Source organism: Antennarius striatus, chromosome 11 (genome assembly GCF_040054535.1).
Source record: "Antennarius striatus isolate MH-2024 chromosome 11, ASM4005453v1, whole genome shotgun sequence".
In the NCBI taxonomy this organism is placed as follows: domain Eukaryota; kingdom Metazoa; phylum Chordata; class Actinopteri; order Lophiiformes; family Antennariidae; genus Antennarius; species Antennarius striatus.
This window is the reverse complement of record NC_090786.1, coordinates 8,633,411-8,655,982: the sequence shown is the minus strand read 5'-3', so window position 1 is coordinate 8,655,982 and position 22,572 is coordinate 8,633,411. Positions and strand designations below refer to the sequence as shown.

Sequence of the window (22,572 nt, the reverse complement as noted above, 5' to 3'; positions counted from 1 at the left end):
AAATGAGCCCTTGCTATGCATGAGTGCAAATGTCAGTTCTTTTTATCAGCCAAGATTTAGTCATCCCTGTTTTCATCCCAAATTTGGTGGAGCAAATTTCTGTGCCGCACCTCAGCTTGTTTTTCATCTCTATCCTCCTCTCCATACACGTTCCAAGGGGCATCACCATGTCTCCATCCTTATTATGAAAAACAAAGTTTCACACAGGACTATGATACTTTTTGTTAGCTAAAAATAAAACTCTAACTATTAACATTTGTCTAATTGGTCCCTGTATTGTTGCATTAAGAGGTTTCATTTTTCACCCTTGTCTTTCACTTGTGTTTAACAGAGCATACTAACTCAGCTTCATGCCAAAACGATTATTAATCAAAGGAATATAAATCTGTTTTTATGATTGGTTATTTAAATTATATGTAGAGACAATATGTGTCATGTTCCTTTACCATTCATCAACCCGGTGACCACGCTGAATGTTTGTTTATGTAGGGCAAATAATCCCCCAGATTTCATTCACTGACAGACAGACCAAACAAAGCAACAATCACACACACAGTAGACATGCTTACTCTTATCTTAATATTCTGAATGTCTCGGATCGGCTGTCATCTTTTAAAGCACAAGAAACATAATTTTTCTCATACTCTCTGAAAGGGAAACACCCCCTCACATATTCAGTCACCTGTTGTGAGGATATTATAAGACTTCAAAACAAATGCTAAGAAATAGAACCCAATTTTCTCTGATTGGTCAGTCACAGTAGGTGTGTCTCAACAGAACTCCCATTCAGCTCTGTCTGATAAAGTTAGTCTACTTTATTTTAGCATACTCAGATTAAAGTAGGTGCAGATTTCTGTGCAGATTGTTGTAAAAATTTTCAAAAGTTTTTTTCATAAGCTTATACTTTTTCTCATCTGGCTTAAAATATTGTGGTTTCACACAGCGTTGAAACACTGTGGCATCAACAGCAGATTGTTATGTAGTACTTTTCAGCCTGGTGAAACATGAGCTGGTGGTACGGTTCTTTGCGGTGGCATACAAAAATTACAAAAATAAATGCTGGATTGCTGATGATAGAACTAAGGCAGCTCCTTAGTAGTGTTTTTTGCGGGATAAAGGCTCCTCTTGGTTTGCACTTAGGCTCACAACTTTACAGAAGTTTTACATACACTGAAAATGCTAGAAGGAAGGGGAAAACCTCAAAAGCATGTGTCTCCTTTAGGTTAAGCAAACAACTTGGTTACAGTTTTCAAAAGGTTGTTGTCATTGTTTCAGAATGCAACTTTTTCTAATGCCTGCATTAAAAATAAGCTATCATATTAACCTCTACTCCTACGCTTTCCCTTGTCATACAGTATACTCAATGTCATGCTGACTTGCGTACTATTAATATAAATGCCCAGTTTCTCACTCAATAGAGTAATTCATTCAAAACGCAAATTTTTGTAGTTACTTTGTTGCAATGGCATTGTGAAATGTCAGAATCAAGAGATAGAGGAAAGCGGTCCATTACTACAGTATACCCTACAGAACACCTAACGTTCTCTTTATTAACCGCATCCACTGATTCACTAAAAACTGAACATTTCTTCACTGCATTGCCAAAGTAGAAAACTCCACATTGTTATTTAGATCTTAATCTGATAGTTTAGAATATCCATGTTTACCATATTTTATATTAAAGCATCTTTTGTTCTTTTTTATTTGTTTCAGACTGAAAAGCCAGAGCGACGTCATACCTTTGCCTCCTTAGCTTTGCGTAAGCGCTACAGCTATTTGACTGACCCAGCAGCGAGTGAGTTGGCCATTTTTACTTTCATGAGTTTAACTGATTTCAAATATTCTGTGATTTTAATCAGTTTAGTGCCAAACGATTATACAGTAAACATTTTTTCCATAAACTCATATAAAAAGATGACAAAACATGTACATCCTTCACTCTGTTCACTGGACATACCTTTTTATCATCTGCCATGCATTGAACATTTGCATGTTTTACTGTCTTACGCTTTGCTTACCCACCCCATGTTGACATAGTCTCGCTGTTTTTCGCCTGTCATGTTATTTTATGTTTGTGGAAATTCTGGGAATTAATGTCTGTCTGTTAAGTCATCAGTTGAAAAAATGTTTCAATTCCTGTTTAATAAATTTTTTAAAAATTGTTTTCATACTTGTAGTGACCATTTCAGTATGATTGGCTTTATGATTGCGTGCAGCTGTGCGTTCATGTGGGAATAGGTTGCACTTTACATTACCTTCTTTTGTCCTATAAAAAAACTACGCTAAGTATTTGCCCACAATATTTCATTTCAGCCATTTCGAAAAATCGACATACACAGTATATTCAACCGATTACATATTTTAGGGTTATATTCTTTGTGTATTCTTTTACAGAAGTATAAGGTGCTCTTTGTTTCATTTTAATAGCCGTGTACATCTGTCTTGTGTGAACAGAAATGTGTCTTTAACCCTGATATGATAACATTTGTCCACATATCAGAGGAACATTTAACGTGACTTGTATAAGTGGAAAAGACTGAACATGCCTAAATGACTAATTTAATTATTTATTGCTTGTAAAGTCCAACCACATTGTAATTATGTCACAAATAAATAAGAGGGTTTTTTTAAAATAAGGTGTACACTTGTGGCATTAAAAGTAACAAGATGACATGATAAACAGCTGTTAGTCATGTACAGTAAACAGCACTGTTGCAAGGAGGCTACTGGATTAAGCACATCAAAAGTCAATGGAATTGTATTTTTTGTTACCATGTCATTTGTCAGCTATACCATATGTCAAGCATTTCTTTTTTTATACATTCTATACATCATTGTGTCTTTTGTCAGTATTTTTTGATTTTAGATCTTTTTTCATTTTATCTTGAGTTTTTGGTTTAATATGTAATATTTAAACTCGCTGCTGTAAATAACTGTTTCTGACTGACTCAACTTTCTCTTTCTGGTTTTTATCTTTAATTTCAAATTATTTTATGTTACTTTTTATGTTTCCTTCCTTATTATTTTTATTTAAATTATTGTTGAAGAAACAACTGATCGAAGCACGCCGAGAACACAGTCTTCTAGTTACTCTCACAAACCTGTCTTTTCAACGAGATCTTATCAGGCGTGGTCGCCTGTTGCTGTCTCCGTCCCTGGCCAAACCAAGTCTGGATTTGGCTCACTCTCCAGTTCTTCATCCAACACGCCTTCTGCCTCTCCATTAAAGTCTGTGTGGTCCATCAACTCTGCCTCTCCCATCAAGACCAACATCCCTGGATCACCCGCTTCCTCTGTTAAGTCAGTTAGTGACTTGGCCTCTCCCATTCGATCTTACCGAACCATATCCTCACCTATAAAAACTGTAGTTCCCCAAGCGCAGTACTCTGTGCAGGTTACCCCAAGTCCCTTGGCCTCACCAGGGAAAAGTGCCCTGGATCCTGTATCTATGAAGGGTCTAACATCATTGTCTATGAGGGCCTCCCCTATAACTGCCTCAGGAGGGGGAAGTCCTCTTCTTGAGAGAAGCATGACACCACCAAGCTCTCCTAAAACATCTCTGAGTATATTCAGTTCACCTTTGCCATACAAGACTGTCATGGCAGGCTCTGGTGGCACTGTATCTTCCTCCTCACCCATAAAAACAGTCCCTGGTCTCTCGTCTATTCGTTCCTTTGCCTCAGATAGCATGAATCCTGCAAGAACCTTTTTCTCTTCTCTTTCATCACCACTTAAATCCAATTTGCCTCCAAGTGCTGCAGCCTTGATCAATGGAACTATGTCACCTACACAGTTTCGGTCATCATCCCCTACACCTCTCCCCACAAGCAGCCTGCAAGAGAGGATACAAGCAACTACCAATGCAGCAACTACAAATGTCAATGCAGCCTTTGATGAGGTTGAGAAAACATTCAATTCCTGTTCTGCAGGTTATGGCACCTTGAAGTCCTTGTCATCTTCTGCATCCTCCTCATATCAGTCGATTAGATCATCGGCATCTAATTCCCTTTACACCTCTCTGAGATCCCCTCCAAATGCCACCACTGCTGTAACATCAAGCACGTTCACTGTTCCAGTGTACTCTGTTATTAATGTGCTGCCAGAGCCCCAGTTCAAAAAGTTACCTGAGGTGTCCAAGTCAACTGCTGCACTTCTGTCCCCACGGAAGATTATACCCCCTGAGGTGAATTCTCAGTTGCAGTCTTCCTTTGCCAGAACTCTTTCCCCTGTCAAAACCCCCATTTTTTCTACAGGCCTGAAGGCAAACACTCAACCATTGTCATCTAGCCAAGAGATTCTGAAGGATGTTGCTGAAATGAAAGAGGACTTGATACGAATGTCAGCGATTTTACAAACTGACCCAAATTCCACAGTTAATAAAGGATTTCAATCTGATTCTCCCAAAGAGGCTAAGATAGAGGATGAGGAGCCATACAGGATTGTGGAGAAAGTAAAACAAGATTTGGTCAAAGTGAGTGAAATCCTTACTAAAGATGCTGTCAAGGATGGTAGGGTTTCTCTGGCAAGGGGATCTTTGGATGACATACACTTCTCAAAAGTACATGTCGAGCAACCACCAAGCAATTGGAGCTATCCTCCGAGATATGAGACTGTGGTTCCTCAAGCCCAATCAAAAACAATAGGAGATAGAGATTTCAATCTGTCAAATGTTGTAGACTACCTGGTCAGTGATGTTAGTAACAGTTCTTTTTCCAAAATGCATGACTCAAAGCATAAAGCAGAGGAGGGCAAGAGAGAAGGAGAGGGTAAAGAGAAGCAGAAACGTGTCTTAAAACCAACCATAGCAGTTCAAGAGCATAAGCTCAAAATGCCACCAACAAACATGCGCTCTTCAACTTCAGAGAAAGACATTAATAAAGCAGTAGATTCACTTTTTGGAAGCGAAATTGTACTAGAATCCCCTGATGACATTTCTCATGAACAAGATAAAAGTCCACTCTCAGACAGTGGCTTTGAGACTAGGAGTGAAAGGACACCGTCTGCCCCCCAGAGTGCTGAGGGCATGGGCCCCAAGGCCCTTTTTCAGGATATCCCAGTTTCCCCAGTGATCACTGAGACAAGGACTGAAGTTGTTCATGTAATCAGGAGCTATGAGCCCCAGGAGGACAACAAACAACCTGCCATAGAGGATTTACATCCTGTCAAATATATTGATTCAGATTCTAAAGGACGTCTGAATCCAGCTATATCAACTCCAGAACAGAATAAATGCTATTCAATAAATGTCAGCCCTGAAGAAGATCCAATGGGAAGTGGGATGAGGGTAAAAGAGGAAACACACATTACTACCACTACCAGGATGGTGTATCACAAACCCCCTGGCAAAGAAGCTGTGTCGGAGAGGTGTGAGGAAACTATGTCTGTGCATGAAATCATGAAGGCTTTTCAGTCGGGCAAGGACCCCTCTAGAGAGCTGGTTGGTCTGTTTGAACACAAATCTGGTGGAAATGAGGAAACATCGCAAAGAGTCCTTGAGGACATCAACTCCAAACCAAAGGTTGAAAGAATAATTGAAGTTCACATTGAAAAAGGCAATAAAACAGAACCAACAGAGGTAATCATCAGAGAGACGAAAAACCATGCAGACAAGGAAATGTATTATTACTCAGGGAATAGACTGGAAGAGGAGGAGCCAGAGGAAACTCTCCCAATGTACCATGACTCCCCCAGAATGAGCACCCCCATGTCACAAGAGGAAGACAGTCGACCTAGTTCAGCCCAACTCATTGCAGATGACTCATACAAAACGCTCAAGCTTCTAAGTCAGCAGTCTGTAGAGTACCATGATGATGACTCATCAGAACTTAGGGGAGAATCTTATAATTTTGCAGAGAAAATGTTACGCTCTGAGAAATTTGACCAGTCACATTCTGACACAGAGGAGTATCTGAAAGATAGGTCTCACTTCCACTCACCAGACAGAAGCAGTCAACATGAGGGTAGATCAGTTGGCCCAAGGACAGAGTATATTTTTCGGTCATCTAGAAACGTTTTTGACAAATCTGGAAGAATGGCCAATGTCGATGATAACTTTGACAAACTGACGCTACTACAATATTCCTCTGAGCCTGGTAGCCCAAAGCAATCAGTTTGGATGCGTGTGTCAGATGACACACAGAATAAGGAAAGAGAGCAACTGATGTATGAGGATAGGGTGGACAGGACTGTAAAGGAGGCAGAGGAAAAACTTAGTGAAGTATCTCAATTTTTTCGTGATAAAACAGAACAGCTCAATGATGAGTTGTCATCTCCAGAAAAGAAATCTCGTAGGCCAGACTTCAGAGAGTCACGATCAGGACCCAGTTCTACACACAGTAGTCCGGAGAGGTCTGCATATAGGAGTGGGGGCAGTGGGGAAGAGTGGAGCAGAGAAAGGCTAAGAGACAGGTTCAACTCCAATGACAGGAAATGTGCCAGTTTACCGAGCAGCCCAGAGAGGCGAGTCTTGCTACAGTACGGTGATTCAGACCCAAGAAAACAAGGAGATACCAAATCACTGGGAAACACAGCTGAAAACCCCAAGTGCTTTCAGATGTCCTCATCCAAAGTTAGTGCAGTGAAGCTAAAATTTGAGCAAGAGGCTCAAAGGCAAGATAGGAGTCCTCAGGTTGGCCAAAGTTCCAACCGTCCTATTAGAAAACTCCAGGAAAGTAAATTACCTGTTTATCAGGTATTTGCTGGTTCAAACATTCCAAAAACCCCAGGTAGTCCAGCAAATCAGAGAAGATGTGTGAATGATGAGTCAAATAGCTTCTCACCCAAACATGAGATCAGTGGAAAAGATCAGGAAGAAAAAGGGTTGTTCAAGACGTGGGAGAGCAAAGAGTATGGGAGCTACAAGCCCCAATCGCCCAAGCTCCCTCTTTCTATAATCCATAACACTACGAAGGATGGGAGTAACAGTGATTCCCAAAAACAAGAAGCCAAAAAGAAAATAATCTACACAGAATTCGTTGTCCAAGAAAGTCCAAATACGAATGATGGTCTAAAAAAAAACTTGGAATCACAAATTCCTGTAAGAAAGTTCTCTAATTCCTCAGAAAATCACAGATCTTCTCATTTAAAATTAGATGCTTCTGTTGAACCTATTGACAGAGCAGGATCTCATATACCTACATTAGGTAAAAATCGACTACACAGCAGCTCTGAATCCAATAAATCTACACGTGGCTCATCAGTAGGAAAATCTACAGATTCATCAGACAGTAGCCAATCAAATGTAGTATGTAATGGTGTTGATAGCGACCAAATAGAGTATTTGGAGCAAGTAACTCCTGTAGTTGTTGGAGAGAGTTTCAAAGATATTAAACCCTTACCTGTGTATGTTAGTATCCAAGTAGGAAAACAATATGAGAAAGAAACAGCCTCAGGGCAGCTGGCAACATACAAAAAAATTGTGAGCCATGAGAGTAGGACAGTACATGAGACTAGGGGTGCATTTTACACTGTGAAACAGAAACAGTCTCCATCTCCTCAGAGAAGTCCAGAGGATGACACTCTAGAACAAGTGACTTTCATGGACAGCTCTGGTAAAAGTCCCATTACTCCTGAGACCCCCAGCTCAGAGGAAGTGAGTCTGATCTCAAGAGCCCCCGACTCTGTTAAAGGGTTCATGCCTGGCATGTCAACCCCTATCCCAGAGGAGTCTGAGGATGAAGAAGGGAAAACCTTCATCTATAAAGAGCCCGTGAAAGAAAAAAATAATCCAGCTTCCTCTGAGAAACGAAATAAAAAACAGGGAACAGAGATACATAAGCAAAAAAGAGTGGCTTATATAGAGTTTCCTCCTCCCCCTCCTTTGGAGACAGATCAGCTTGACCCTGAGAAAAAGAGCTCTTGCGCTTCATCTGAGGCTGAGACAGAGATGATGGAAGTGAACCTCCAAGAGGAACATGATAGGCACCTCTTAGCTGAGCCTATCATCAGGGTGCAACCTCCATCCCCTGTTCCCCCCGGAGCTGATAACAGTGACTCGAGTGACGATGAGTCTGTGTTTTATCCTATCCCTGTCAAAAAATACACCTTTAAAATGAAAGAAGAGGGAGATAAACATTCAAAACAAAAAAAAAATGAGAAAAATGGGAATAAGGAGCCGGGATTCAATGGTGTTGTGAAGGGGGAGGATGCTGACTTTGAACAAAATGGTAATGACCAGTCAATCACAGACTGTTCCATTGCTACCACTGCTGAGTTCTCCCATGACACAGATGCAACGGAAATAGACTCTTTAGATGGGTATGATCTTCAGGATGAGGATGATGGACTGAGTGAAGACCCCAAAACATCTAGTTTGTCCGTTGATGGAAAAACAAATGACCGCTCATTTAGTCAGTCAAAGCTTGAAGTGATAGTGGAGGAAAAATGTGAAGAAGGGGATGATAATGGAAAGACAAGAACCAGCAAAACTTCCAATCAAAGCAGTGGGGATGAGAAAGATTACACCCTTGAAGGAAGACATCCAGAAAGGCAGGGGTTTGGAGAGAACTACTTTGGCTACCAACTAGAAGAAGAGCTGAATTCAACCTTTAAAACTGTTGCCACAAAAGGCTTGGAATTTGACCCTTGGTCCACCAAAGGCGGAGAGAATGAGGATGTTTTTGAGTCCAAAACAAAGGAGGATGACCCTAAGCCTTTTGGTTTATCGGTGGAGGACAAATCACAGGCGACAACACCTGATACAACTCCTGCTCGAACACCGACTGATGAGAGCACACCAACTAGTGAGCCTAACCCCTTCCCTTTCCACGAAGGGAAGATGTTTGAGATGACACGCAGTGGTGCTATTGACATGAGCAAGAGGGACTTTGTTGAAGAGAGGCTTCAGTTTTTCCAGATTGGTGAGCATTCCTCTGACCCTAAAACAGGGGAAAAGGGGAGAGGGGGCAAGATCCTTGGGGTAATTTCCTCTCAATCAAAAACTGGGGAAAGGGCAACAGTAGATGGGTTGATGAAGGTTATAGATTCTACCACAGACAGCAACACTACACTGACAACACCAGCAATGGCAGCCAAAGGCAGCCCTGCACAGGCCAGCAGTGACACTGGCTCTACCGTTACTGAAGCCACCACCTGTGAAGCCATAGCTGAGACTGCCTCCTCATGCACAATCACAGCCTCTAAGGTTGATCCCAAATTACGCACTCCTATTAAGATGGGCATAGCTGCCTCTATAACTGTGAAAAAAGACTCAGGGGATTTTGCAGATGGTAAATCTGCAATGTCAGAGGGTCAGCTGGTGCCTGAATACATCAGTTTAGAGGGTCAATGTACGGCAGGCCAATCTAGCAGACGTGCTGAACCTCAATTGGAGAGAAGAGATTACCCCTCAGAAAACTGTAACAACAACAATAACCTTGAGTCCTCCAACGTCCAGGCCAACTACATTCAGTGTGGTAGTGTGGTGTTTAATTTGCAATCCTCTTCTGAGCCCACTCTCCAAAAAGCTAGCAGGATAGAAACATTGTGCTCTAGGGAATTAGAAGAGAGAGTGGAAGTAAACAACAGCAATCAAGTGCAGGAGCCGAAAAGCGACACAATTAAAGAAAGTGAAGTGAAGCAGCCCAAGTCAAGACTTCCTGTTAAAGCGTCAGGGTGGACATTTCACACACAGGGAAGAGCCATAGGCAAACAGAAACCTAAACGAGCAGTGATGGTTGAGGTCAAGAAAAGGGGAGAGCCAGCCATAGCCAAAGTAGAGCCCAGGTCTAGAATACCAATCAAGGACGTTAAAAAGAGTAGCCCTGTTGCCACACCTAGCTCACCAGTTTCGGTTAGGAATACCTCACAGCCAGCAAGGGCATTAGGCACAGACAGGGCAGCTATACAGTTGCCCTCGAGGCTACCACCTAAGGACAGGCATACCAGCAAAGTGACAGTAGAGGGAGCATCTAGACAGGACAGACAAGAGAACCCTAGTGAGGTTTATAAGCGCACCATCGAATACTTTAAAGACATTAGCGGGGAGACGCTAAAGTTGGTGGACCGCCTATCAGACGAGGAGAAAAAGACACAGACAGAGCAGTCGGAGGAAGACAGCACCTCCCGGAGCACCTCTCTGTCGGACGCCTCCCAGCCTTCCCAGCCCTCCCAGCCCTCCCGCTCATCCAGGTCTGGTAGAGGTTCGAGGGCTGAGGCCGGGGCCGCGTCCGTAAGGACAAAGGTGGCGACGACGGACAGGGCCTCCGGCAGTGAGAGAAGCAGGAGGAGTAGGAGGACTGGTGTGAAGGAGGGCAGTCAGGGACTCACAGGGTCTCGAACGCCTCCCATCGCGGAGATCAAGCCTAGTTTGTAAAACTTTCACACTATGTTTAAAATACATTTATATATTTATATACTTGTAGTTGCATGACATTGTTGTGATCGTGTAATATATTGACTGGAATGCCTGTGGAGTGTTTACATATTCTCTTCAGAACAGTAGCTGTCATTTAAATTTCTTTTTGTCATTGATTTAATGTGTACTGTATTGTCGTTTTTGCAAGATTCTCTTTACTCTGTTCCCCTCTTTCAACGCTTTTAACCTTTGAATAGTAGTGTGAGCATGCCAGTAGTAGTGACTGGTCCACTGACACAACTAGACCCTATTTTGAAACTTCCTGGTCTGTCTGTATGTCTGTCTGTCTGTCTGTCTGTCTGTCTTTAAAGGGTGGCTAAGTTGCAGTAACTAACTAGTGTTGACAAAAACACTCAGTGCATCTTTGCATATTTGCATTTTAGATAATAACATAGACATTACCACCCTAGATTTTTAGAACTGTGAGTCTGTTTTGGAATCATGTTATTCTTTGTTTTATGTGATTCTCATGACAGTTACTGCCTGCTTAGAGGATGCATACCACAAACAGTCACACAGTGCACCACTTACTCAGTGAACATAAGTTGTCCATAATGTCTCTATTGTGTCATATCCTTTTCTTGCCATCATGTGGAATAAAATAAATGTATGGTACAGAAACATTTTAACCATTGTAATATAAATATTTTTGACACTACTTTGGGTAATGTCACTAAGTAATCCTGATGACTAAGTGGCCAGAAAAGGACAATTTTTATTTGTTTGTTTTTCTGTTACATTCATATAAGGAAGAAGAAGAATGTAAATGGAATTGATCGATCATTGTCATCTGTCTTTTCAGGTCCCCAAAGCCCTTGTGAACGAACAGATCTGCGCATGGCCATCGTTGCAGACCACCTGGGATTAAGTTGGACAGGTGAGAAGTATACTACTTTGCTCTTGCCCTCTCTTCTTCTTGTCTATCTAACTTTCCTGTCTTGCTTGATCAGTTTGAAAACTGTAATTTATTGCCATCTTCAGGCTAGCAGAACTTACTACTAGTCGACCAAAAAAAGAACTTACTGTCATAATGTAGCCTTGAATGGAAGAAGCAGAAGATGATTGAATACAGACATTTAAAAATAAACAAATGCCTTGTTACACGAAATATTGGTAATTTTAGCCTACAAGTAATGTTATGAAATGATTTGAATTATATTAAGACACAAGTAATGAATGCAATGTGTGTGTGCTTGAACTGAAAATAATATGGAAGACAATACCACGAAGACTGAATATTTTTGTCTGAACTATTGTTTGTGTACATTACAGAGTTGGCTCGAGAGATGAACTTTACAGTGGATGAGATCAACCATGTAAGACTAGAGAACCCAAACTCCCTCACAGCGCAGAGCTTCATGCTACTAAAGAAATGGGTCAGCCGAGAGGGCAAAAATGCCACAAGTAAGACTATTTTTATATTTTTAAATAATACATTTTTGCCTTCATTTTATTTCCGATTTATCTACTTTCTATTTTTCTTGTCAAAGACGATTACCTTCTCTTCTGAAGTGACTAATTTATTTTTTGTTTGTGGATTTTCAACAGCCGATGCCTTAACTGCAGTGTTGACCAAAGTCAATCGGATGGATATTGTGACTTTACTGGAGGGCCCAATATTTGACTATGGTAACATTTCAGGCACAAGATGTTTTGCTGATGATAACGTTTTCCGGGATCAGGCTGATGGTAAAGTTTAGCTTTGTCTAGCTGATCTCTTACCTCTCCCTGCTATCTTTTGTTGTGCTAGTGCATGTATTAAATACATATACAGGTAGTCCTGGTGCAAATCACATTGATTTGCATTTAGAATTGGATTTTGTTTAGACAACTGGCTCTTACTATTCACAAATGCATCCCTGGTCCCCATGCTGCAGAGCTTATGCACCATCGAAGTAATTTTAAGATTAGACTTCAAACTTCAATACCATTTTTCTCACATTATAGCCATGTCTTAATAGATTTTGTTTTTACATTTGCAGTGTTTTGAATTGGCCTCACTTGAATAAGTCATCATTTTAATTGGACACAATTCTTGCTTGTGTTGAATATGTCACAATAGTGTATCCAGTTGTCAATAATGAGCACTATCCACCGTAAGCTTCCAATCTAAGTGCATGCTGCATAAAACATTGCTTTAAATGTTTTTTCTTGTGTCGTGTTGAATTTATATAACCCTGTTGAGTTAGCTTTTTTCTATTTAGTTTAATTTTCTAGTCGTCCTCCAGTTCTTCTGAGTCTTCCTTGAATAGATGAGAATATCTCATCTGTGAATCCAAGCTCCTCCTCTTCCTGTTCCTCATCCCTCCCATCACCTCTCAACAGCAGTATCAACCGGTGATAATAGCACATAACAGCTCTTAACAACTAAGAGTCATGTGTTGTTCTTATCTAGATGAACTCTTGCCTCATCCAACCCACCCCTACACAACTCTGCCTCTCCATGTGCCTCAGTCATTTTATTCATTCATTGCATTGTCATGCCAGTGTGTTTTGCATTAATTAATCTATTGTTTTCTCTTTTGTTTCTTTATCTTTTGTTTTTTTTCCATTAATCATCCCATAGTTTGCATAATTATCCCTTTAACTCCCAGAATTAGGGAAGGTGCCTTAACCCTGCAAACACCCAGCCCTTTCTTTTCAAAACTGATCCCATTCCCCCCACCCAGTCCGTTCACAACCTCTGTGACGGTTGCCCGCCGTTCCTTTTCCACACAACGTTCTCCAAGTTATGAGTCGTCCATTTCACTCAAAGACTTGGCTCCTACAGCACTCTTTCATCAATCACAGTTCAAGTTTCACTCCTTTCCTTCCCCAAGTGTCAGTTGGTCTCCTCCTGCATTCCCACTGTCACCTAATCCACCTTCCCCAATTCCCCTCATCACTTCACCCTTACCTTCCCCTTCTGCTTCTAACTCTCTGCCACACATTTGTTCTTTTGCTATACCCGTCCCGTCCTCTCCCAAATCTGCCGTGACCTCACCCATATCCAGTACACTGACTCCTAACTCTTCACAGGCAGAACCAAACTACTCCTCCTCTCTCGCATTGTCTGGATATACATCTGAACTGTCTTCTTGTAATATTGTGCCCTTTGAAAAGGCAAATACTCCTACCAACCTCACCCAAGTACCTTCCTCTATAAACCCTAGCCAAACTGAATCCGTCACTTTACCTGTTTCCCCTATGCCCTCCTCACCCACCTGCTCTCGCCCTGTCTCTCCACTCTCCCTGTCAACTCTTCCTCCCATCTCTCCCTCTTGGTCCCGCTGTCCAAGCCCTAGTCCTTCCTCCCCTCCACTCCGCTCCCTGTCTCCTTGTCCTGCGTGCCACTGTACCAGTGTGCTCTCTGTCCCCCCACCTCCCACTCAAGGCCAAAATGACCCTTCTACAATGGAAATATTAATTTAGCATGCATTGTCCTTTATCTTGTTCCATTTACTTCCTTATTCCTTCTCTCACTTCTCAGTGTTCTCATGTGAGCATGTAACAGACCTCCAAAGAAATATTAATTTATCCCAATTTCATTGGTTTGCCTCAACCCAACTACTCAATCCAAATTCACTAAAATTAATCAAATGCTGACAATTGTGACATTGATTTTACTGCCCATCTTTATATATCTTAAATACATTACCATTATTTTTTTTGTGTTTAATACGGCATTTTCCTCCATACAATAAACTGTATGTAGTTTGATATTTGACAGCATATGATTGGTTTTACACTGTCATACTGCAGATACACAAATAACCATCTAACCATCTTACATGCTTTACACTTCAGCCTTATTGCCATTGTTTGTGTCATACAGTGTGTGTGTGTGTGTGTGTGTGTGTGTGTGTGTGTGTGTGTGTGTGTGTGTGTGTGTGTGTGTGTGTGTGTGTGTGTGTGTGTGTGTGTGCGTGCATGTGTGTGATGCATTATATTATTTTGTGGCATGTATCTGTGTGTATGTCTCTACATTGTCATACTGTCACCTACAGATTACCAGAGCATTCTAGCGGAGCTGCAGTCCCCTGCTGCTCTGCACTCTGACCCCAACTTCCTGGAGCCTGAACTCCCTGTAACTCCCAAACCTTACCTAGCCCATCACCAACACTCCCATTACACAGAACCAGACACTCCTTTACTAGCTGAATCCCGGCCTCATCCCTTTACCTGGAAGGTGGGAATTGAACCTGAACATGGGGAGTCAGATAATCCCCCTCGGAGTCCCCCTAGACCCTCTGAACTCGTCCTGGGTGTCCCAGTCTTTGAACTCCCTGACCCTATTCCATCTAAAGTCAGAAAGCCCCACATTGCCTTGAATGACCAGCTGCTTTTGAGCGAGGAGGAGGACAAGTCTTATCAAGAAACAGAGTTGAGCCACAAGCCCAAGTCACACTCCCTCCCCGTGAAGTGTGATTTCGACACTGACATGGCTTACTCCTTATCTTCTCCTTCACTCTCATCAGTATCATCAATAACCCCTTCATCACCTGACAGAGCACAAGTGGGAGGTGGAGGAGTGCAAATGGGTACCCCAAATGGGGTACAGGAGGATGTAGGTTTAAGAGAAAGTGACAGGGAAGTGGTAAAAAAAACAGAGAAGGTTGTTGACATGGTTACGGCAGAGTTAGCAGAGGGAAACATATTTGTAGAAAAGTGGATCGAGCAAGATTTGATTAAAAATGTGAAAAGGAAGTGTGAGATGATAATACAACATGGGCCTAAGATAGAGGAAGAACGTAGCATTTTGATGAATGAAGCATCTGCGGTAGAAGACAAAGATGTGAAGAATGAGCAGCTCATCCTTATTCAACTTGGGAATGAAATGGAAGAGGCTAGAGATGTGCAGAATCTGTCAGAGGTCCAACAAAATCTGACAGAATTTGGGCATGCATTGGAAGACCATGGGAGAGTAGACATAGAGGCCGTGAAAGAGTTAATTCATGAAACACCTGAGACTCAGAAAACCAACCAGAAGGGTGGCAAAGTGGATGACACAGGTGGAGAACTGAAGCTGAAAAATGAAAAAGCACAAGACATTTGTGGGACACAAGGGAGGGATGGGGCGGCCAGTGACCAGGTCGGAACTCGGCTCTCATCCCAACCTTGGGCTGAGGCTTGTAGAGAACATCAGCTCAGTAATTCTGGATCCAATGAAAAAAGAGACAATGAAGTCACAAAAGAGACATTAGGATCTCTGTTGGAGGCTGTGAAAAATGAGGAAGGCTCAGAGGAGAAGGAGGAGGACAAACAGGTGGCTGAGACCAGTCAAGTTAAGATTCTTGATAAGGTTGAACAGGTAGAAAAAGAAGTGTGTTCACTTTCAGGTTGGCACAGTGATTCATCCAGCGTCAATGTGGAACCACCAACGCCAGGCCGCAGTGTTAGCTCAGACCTGCTTGACAGGCGGGAAAGGTAAAAGTATTTTTATTTCTAATGACTTAAAACAGAATCTCTTAAAATAACATAAAATTTCCCAGACTGGTTACTCCTGCTGCTGTCTTTATGGGTGTGTTTTTTTAAAGATTAATTCAGAAATCTTTTTTTTAAACTTTCCTTTATCATAAAACTACAGTCTTAATTATTCACTTCTTACTCCACAGCCAGGAGAACTCTAGTGACTCCATCACTTCCTCATCTAGAGGAGAATCAGGGAGATCCCGACAGAACTGCGACAACTCAAAGCACTCACCTCAGGATGCCTCATCGGAATCTTTGAATGGCAGGAAAGAAGAAGGAGCACTGGTGTCAGAGAAAAGGGTCCAGGTAATATTACAAGCATCAAAGATAATGCATAAATGAACAGTAGCAAGAGATAATCCCCTTTTTTTAAACTACTGATGGATAGTATTGCATTGTGATTGTTGGAGGTTTCTCCATTCCAGGTCTCTTTTTTTCTTAATTCATCGATCTTTGGTGTTCGATTCACCAAAAGAAATCAACAAAATATGTCAAATGACTGATTTTCTTGCCAATACATGTGCTTCTTGTGCCCTGTTTGTGTAATGACTTCATAATACCCTCCTCAACAGCTGGCTAGTGTAGATTCTGGTTCAGAGGAAGAACAAACTGTAACCACTAGAATCTTCAGACGGCGTCTCATTTTGAAGGTATCCTAAACACCTGGTTCAGAAGCTAGACTGAGCTTTGGTGTGGTTTAGTTTAGGCTTGTCCATCTGGTGTGCATTGGAGTGCTCTTGCTTGGTGTACCGATGCGTGTACTCGCTTGGTGCGTTCATAGGTTTGTCTGCTGTGTATGTGATTTTGAGTCTGTCGAAGTTCATAGTACTTTATTCCATGGGGTTTACATTGGGTGGTGAAAGACTAACCTAGTGCTCTGCTTTTTTCTACCATGGATATTATCTTTTTAGGGTGTTGTTTTGGCTTGGTAATACTGAAGGATTTTTTAAAAATCCTCCTTGAATCTTTCATATTTGAGCCTTGTTTTCATTTGACAACCACAACCACTTGCAGGGGGAGGACGCAAAGAATATCTCAGGGGAGTCTACGACAGAGGAACATTATATGGACCAAGACGGAAACCTGATCAGTAGAAAAGTAACGTATAACTTCATATCCTCATTAAATCTGAAGTAAAAACAAGCCCACAGAGAATATGTTGATGTGTTTTTTTAACATTGGACAACATCCGATTTTTTCCTCCTTTTTCAACGTCCTTCTACTCCGGGCAGGTAATCAGGACGGTTATTCGACGAGTCTCGTCTCCCACACCAGAAAACCAAGGTGACAAATATCACCGAAACCATCAGCACAGCCCCATCTTGCTGGAAGATGGGTCAGAGGTTGGCATGAAGATACAGCTTTAAATGTGTTCTTGGAGAGCATTGGTGGAGGGCTAACAGTTTATGTGAATGTCAAACTTAAATACTACAAAAAATAACCGACTGGCTGTATTAACAAAAGAACATTACATCTTGTGTAATTGACAATCCTCAACCCAGTTTGAGACCCACCAGCAGGACCATCAGTAGAAAGTCATAATCTGTGGCCTAGCCTTGTTCAAACATAAAATACACATTTTCTTAAGCTTAGAAATAATTAATACAGTAACTAGTTATTTAGAACTATTCATAAAATGCACAAAAAGGAAAAGAAATGTTTCCATGTTGTCATGTCAGAACATGATGTCCTGAGTTCAGATTGGCCACATAATGTAAGCTGCTTGCAGCTTTGCTGACATTGTGGAACAGTCATAAACTAGAACCAAGGCAGTCACAGACTGCAACATCCCGCAACACCCCTGAATTCAAAATTTTACCCAGACCTACTTTAGGTCAAAGATCAAGGCTCGTGCTTTGACCTACTGTCATAGATCAAAGCACTAGCTTTGGTCTATGGTCTTACTCACACTGGCCTTCTCCCTCGTCTTTCTATTGTATCTGATTCCTGAGTGTAAAAAAGTTGAAATTTGACCTAGATCTACTTTTCTCAAGGTCATCATCTCATTTTCATCCCCTTTGCCGCCCAAGTAATGCTTTTTGTGGCATCTTTCTATCTGCAACAGTTGCGAAGATATTTGGTGGACTAATGGACGAACACACGAGCACTGACAAACACAATACATCACCGCTTTGAAGCGGGATGTAAACAAAATTATTACATAACCCTCACTATGGCACATAGGAGAAGGCAATACTAAAACAGATCTGGGTGAAAGAGGTGAACTTATAACATTTCTAGATGTACTTGTAGATACGTTTCACAGATTGAGTGAGATTTAAAAAAAACAAAAACAGGAATGGTTTGATTTGATCATATTTTTTTTTTCAGTTTTGCAGATAAATCTTTGAAATTAACTGGATCAACCGGTAGCACATAATTGTTTGGGCAACAACACAAAATGCAAAGCAATAATGCAGCCACTGGCAGTGCATACATGTAGTGTTCTTACACACCATGTGGCATCTATTGTGTTTGCTTAACAAAGGCAATGCTGACTATGCTCCTGACTGTGTGGTTTTAATGGAATTTTAAAGTGTCTAACAGATTAAACAACAGTGTGACTAATGAGAACAGATCATGGCTGTGAATATACAATCTGCAAATCTTTTGTTTTTCCTCCTGTACTTATCTGACTTTCTTCTTTCAGGCATCTGTTTGGTGTGGGGTTTGGGCTGGAATTTTAACCATGTCTATTGATTACTAGTTTGAGATTGCTGTGGACTTTTGCTTCTTGCTTGTCTCATTGTGCTGTTTCAGGCTTGTGCTTTGAGTTGCAGTTTGTTTCCCTCCTAAGGAAAAAACAATACTGCTACTCTTTACTGATATTTTTTGTACATTTTGTATTTTCCAGAGGGGAGAAGGATCAAGGAATAGTAGGCGAAAAGAAGAAAGGAGATCAGGGGATAAGACGTTTCACTCATAGGGATGACTGTGCTCTATCAGGTAGGGTAGCTCACTCTTGATCACTTCTATAGAAATATAGTTTGGTGTGAAATGTATCTGTTAATTTCGGTTCTACTGTTTATAATTCATCCATGTGTCTCTTCTTTGTCTTCTTTGTACTAGAATATTTAGTTATTGTGGATTCTACCTTACATTCACTTTAGAATATCGGAACCAGTGACTCCGTTCTCTCTCTCTTTAAACAAAATAATTCAAGAAGTTAGAAAATAAGTGCCTTCATTTTTCTTGGTTCTCTCTCCAAAGTTTAAAAAGTACATCAACTAACACCACCAATGAACTTGTAACACTAGGCAAGAAGCCAAGAAACAATTGTGCTGTACTGGAGGGCTTAGTGGTATGAAACTTACCTTTTCATGAGCTTTAGGTGTGTTGATGTTGTATTTTTAACTCTGGACAGAACTAAACTCTCTGTATCCCTGTACTTCATCTCTGCATGCTAGGCTAATGGCCTCCTGGCTCCAGCTTAGTACTTAATGTCCACACATCAGTGGTATTGATCGTCTTATAACTCACGGAAAGAAAGCAAACTGTTGCTTTCCAAAATGTCAAGCATTTCCTTCGATGTGCAGCTTTCTCTTTCACAGTCACACACAGTAATGAAAAACCCTGACTGCTGATGCCCCAGTCTGGTTATTCTCTGGCAACATGTTGTGCCCTAAATCCGTAAGAATAGATAGCAGGGCTGATGGTGACAAAACACACCTCAGCAGTATATTTCTTTACAGATACACCCTCCATTCCCTGTTTTTGTCCATTAAATCCCCAACTCACAATAGCATTTCAGCATCCATAGAGTCTGGCATCCCACCGGCCAGACTACTAATCCTTAACACTGTTCACCCCTATTATGTTTGAGGTGAACCATTTGTTCTCTACAAAACTGACCGAAAAATGATATATTAGATATGAAAACTGGCAAAGCGTTTATAAGGCAGCACCATATTAACCCATAGATTGCCAGGTCATAACATGCTGTCCATTTGTCATATAAGGAAAATCAGTTGCTGTTGAATTAATATCAGGTAAACACTTGTGTTCAGCAATCACCTGCAGTACATAAGCTTTGTAAGAGATACATTAAATATGTTATAGTGTTTGATGTACTGTGTCTTTGTCTTACAGATGAACATGAACCAAGTTTGATCTTTCCTGGGAATAAGCGTACGAAGGATGTCCCTGTGTGAGAACTTCAGCCAAGGGTCCACTCTACAATTATCTGCTTCAAACACAGTTTTCACATTAGATGGGTCGACCCTTCTGACCTACGCATGAGCATGAAAAACTCACATGCCTATCAAAGAGTCAGGAGATTTCTCACTTTCTGACCGTGATGGACCTTGGGGCAATGATTTTGTTTCCTATTTTGTGTGAAACAATATGTGCCATCGGTCAACTGTCAGGTTTTTGAGGAGCATCAATTGTTGTGGAACTGAAAAAGACTCCCTTACAGACAACCACAAAGGTGCAAACTGTGACCAAAGATGGCACAAGAGCTCTATCCACATGGTGGGTAAGAATGAAGTAGACTCAGTAACACACAAAATCTAATGGAACACTTCTGATCCAACTTCAACACTCGCCTTATAGTTTTTTCTTGAACTCATTGTTGTTAGGGTGTAATTTTGGGGTATTATTTTCCTTTCTTTTTAAATCTTAAACTAACACAAAAGCTTTTTTTCTGTATATAAAATTGCAATGTGTAAAAAAAAGTTTCAAAAGGGGTAAGTTGATGGTTGAGAAAATGCAGAAAGTAACCTTTTCAAATGCTTTTAAAATTTATTGAAATGGTTCCACTTTTAAAGATTTGAGTGTAACTCACAAGTTCTTATATAATTAATTATTAGAGCAGGTATAATGTTTGTACATGATAAAGCTGGTTTAATTTTAACCAAGGAAATTTCGAGAAAATACAATTTCAGCAATTCTCAAAGTGGGAATGCACCTAATCCTATAAAAAGCAGCCTTTCAGAGTTCTATTATTATATTTTCATGCATGCTGTTCACATTATTTTAAGTACAATTTTTACAAGTTTGCAAACATCAAATGACAAATAAAACCCTTTATCTGTGTGCACAATTCACCCTAACATCTGTCACCAGTTTTGTATTTAAGATTTTAAAAGGATGCCATTAAAACATTTATCATGATTAGATGAGGATGAAAAAGGTTCTTGCGCATCTTGAGATGTGATGTCTTGTCTGTCTATGTGAAACAGGAGGGCAGCTTTTGCTACAAGAATGAAATAATCTGAATGTAAACACTACTAGGCTGGCTCACTGTAAAATTATCACTGTATTGTGCGTATTGGCTATAAGGTGTAGGAGTCTCTGTACACTGTTAGACTGTTTGTAATCACTTTAGCAGTGTGTCCATTTGGTTTTCTCATGGCTGCTGTGGTATTTAAGGAAGACTTGGGCATTTCATTTTGGATTTGTTATTTCCTTAATTTAAAACCTACTCATTAAGGTTTAAGGACATTATTTGATTGTAGCTCTTAATAGCATATTGTATGACAAAACACTGGATGGTCAAAAACAATTATTTAAACATTAAATAAATTGTGTTTAACTCTGAAACTGTGTGATCTTTTAAGGCTTCAGAGTCTGTATATGCAGTGTTGAATAGAATTGTTTTCACTTGCTCACTGGCAAATTTATACTTTACATAACATTAGGAATCATCTTTGTATTGGTTTTTATTAGATGCCCATGTAGTTCAAGTGTGGTGTTCTACTGGTGCAATGGCTCAGTATGCTGAAGTCTATGCTGTGGATATGTAACCTTTTCTTTTGGGAGGGGGGGTAAATGAAGTCAGGTAAGGTGCTGTACCACATCCTGTTGTGCTACTATGTCAATCAGGGCGTAGAGGATCCTTTGATATGGCTGAACTGTCAATTTTGTTTGATGTGTTTTCACCTGAGTAGATTTTTTGATGTACAATTCTTACTAACAGAGTGAAGCCATTGAAATGTAACTATTCTAGCACTTTGGTTATTCAAGGTCTTTTAGAAGCTATAGCAGCAATGATGCCACCACAAATGTTTCAAACGTCTTGTTAAAAAAAACCTCTAAAAATGAAAAAAATAAAAATGCATTAATTTCACAATAAAGCCAATGCCTTGTTCTTGTCTTTGTGTCCTAGCACATTATATTGATGTAAGAGCTGTAATGGCAGCAGCAAAGTTCTGCCATGATTATTCTTCTGCAGTATGCTTTCTCCATTTTATTAGCCATGTAACAAAAGTTCCCGTCTAGAATACAGATGACCTTCGCTATGTAAGAAATTAATTGACTGCATTTGGCTAAAATTTTAATACAACGTAAAATCTCTCACTCACACACAATCGCTTACTCAAATTCAGAGCTCTGTGTCAAGTCAGGAGTTGAGACTTTTGACCTCCAATTTTGAGTAGTAAACGTGCTGCTGTATATTCTGAGCCATAAGCACATCATAATAATCATGAAACGGGAAAATAATTTCAAAGAATTCTCATCTCTTTATGGGATTTATTAATACAACAGTCAATTTTAACCAAATGCTTCATGTCGATAACGATGAGAAGAATATGTAGCGCTTGTATTGTTAGTTTTAATAATGGCATACACATATGGTACTGTTTCAATTTAATTATTATTTTTAATTATTTTTTTGTTTTTGTTTCATGGAGTCATGGTCATCCTTCTGGGGTCCTGGTCATTAACTCTGTAAACTGATCATTTTGACACTATTTTTGATTACGATTTATTTGAGATTATTGAGCATCCATCCATCTTCAAATCACCGCTTTACCCGCCGTAGC

At 40.5% G+C, this 22,572-nt stretch overlaps 1 protein-coding gene across 11 annotated transcripts in view; it reads left to right on the top strand.

Moving 5' to 3' along the window:
- The window catches only part of LOC137603639 (ankyrin-3-like), a 107,499-nt gene extending 85,620 nt beyond the window's left edge, over positions 1–21,879 (top strand). For 9 of the 11 annotated variants that reach the window (XM_068327296.1, XM_068327295.1, XM_068327293.1 and 6 more), the window contains 11 exons: positions 1,714–1,795; positions 11,157–11,231; positions 11,627–11,758; positions 11,903–12,043; positions 14,341–15,760; positions 15,949–16,111; positions 16,378–16,455; positions 16,820–16,903; positions 17,038–17,148; positions 18,660–18,751; positions 19,895–21,879. In XM_068327296.1, the coding sequence (XP_068183397.1) occupies positions 1,714–1,795; positions 11,157–11,231; positions 11,627–11,758; positions 11,903–12,043; positions 14,341–15,760; positions 15,949–16,111; positions 16,378–16,455; positions 16,820–16,903; positions 17,038–17,148; positions 18,660–18,731 (2,358 nt within the window). In that variant the 3' untranslated portion in view covers positions 18,732–18,751; positions 19,895–21,879. Of the gene's footprint in view, positions 1–1,713; positions 1,796–3,047; positions 10,305–11,156; positions 11,232–11,626; positions 11,759–11,902; positions 12,044–14,340; positions 15,761–15,948; positions 16,112–16,377; positions 16,456–16,819; positions 16,904–17,037; positions 17,149–18,659; positions 18,752–19,894 lie in introns of all 11 variants that reach the window. The other 2 variants (XM_068327285.1, XM_068327291.1) reach the window with 2 other exon arrangements.
- The last annotated feature ends 693 nt before the right edge of the window (positions 21,880–22,572 follow it).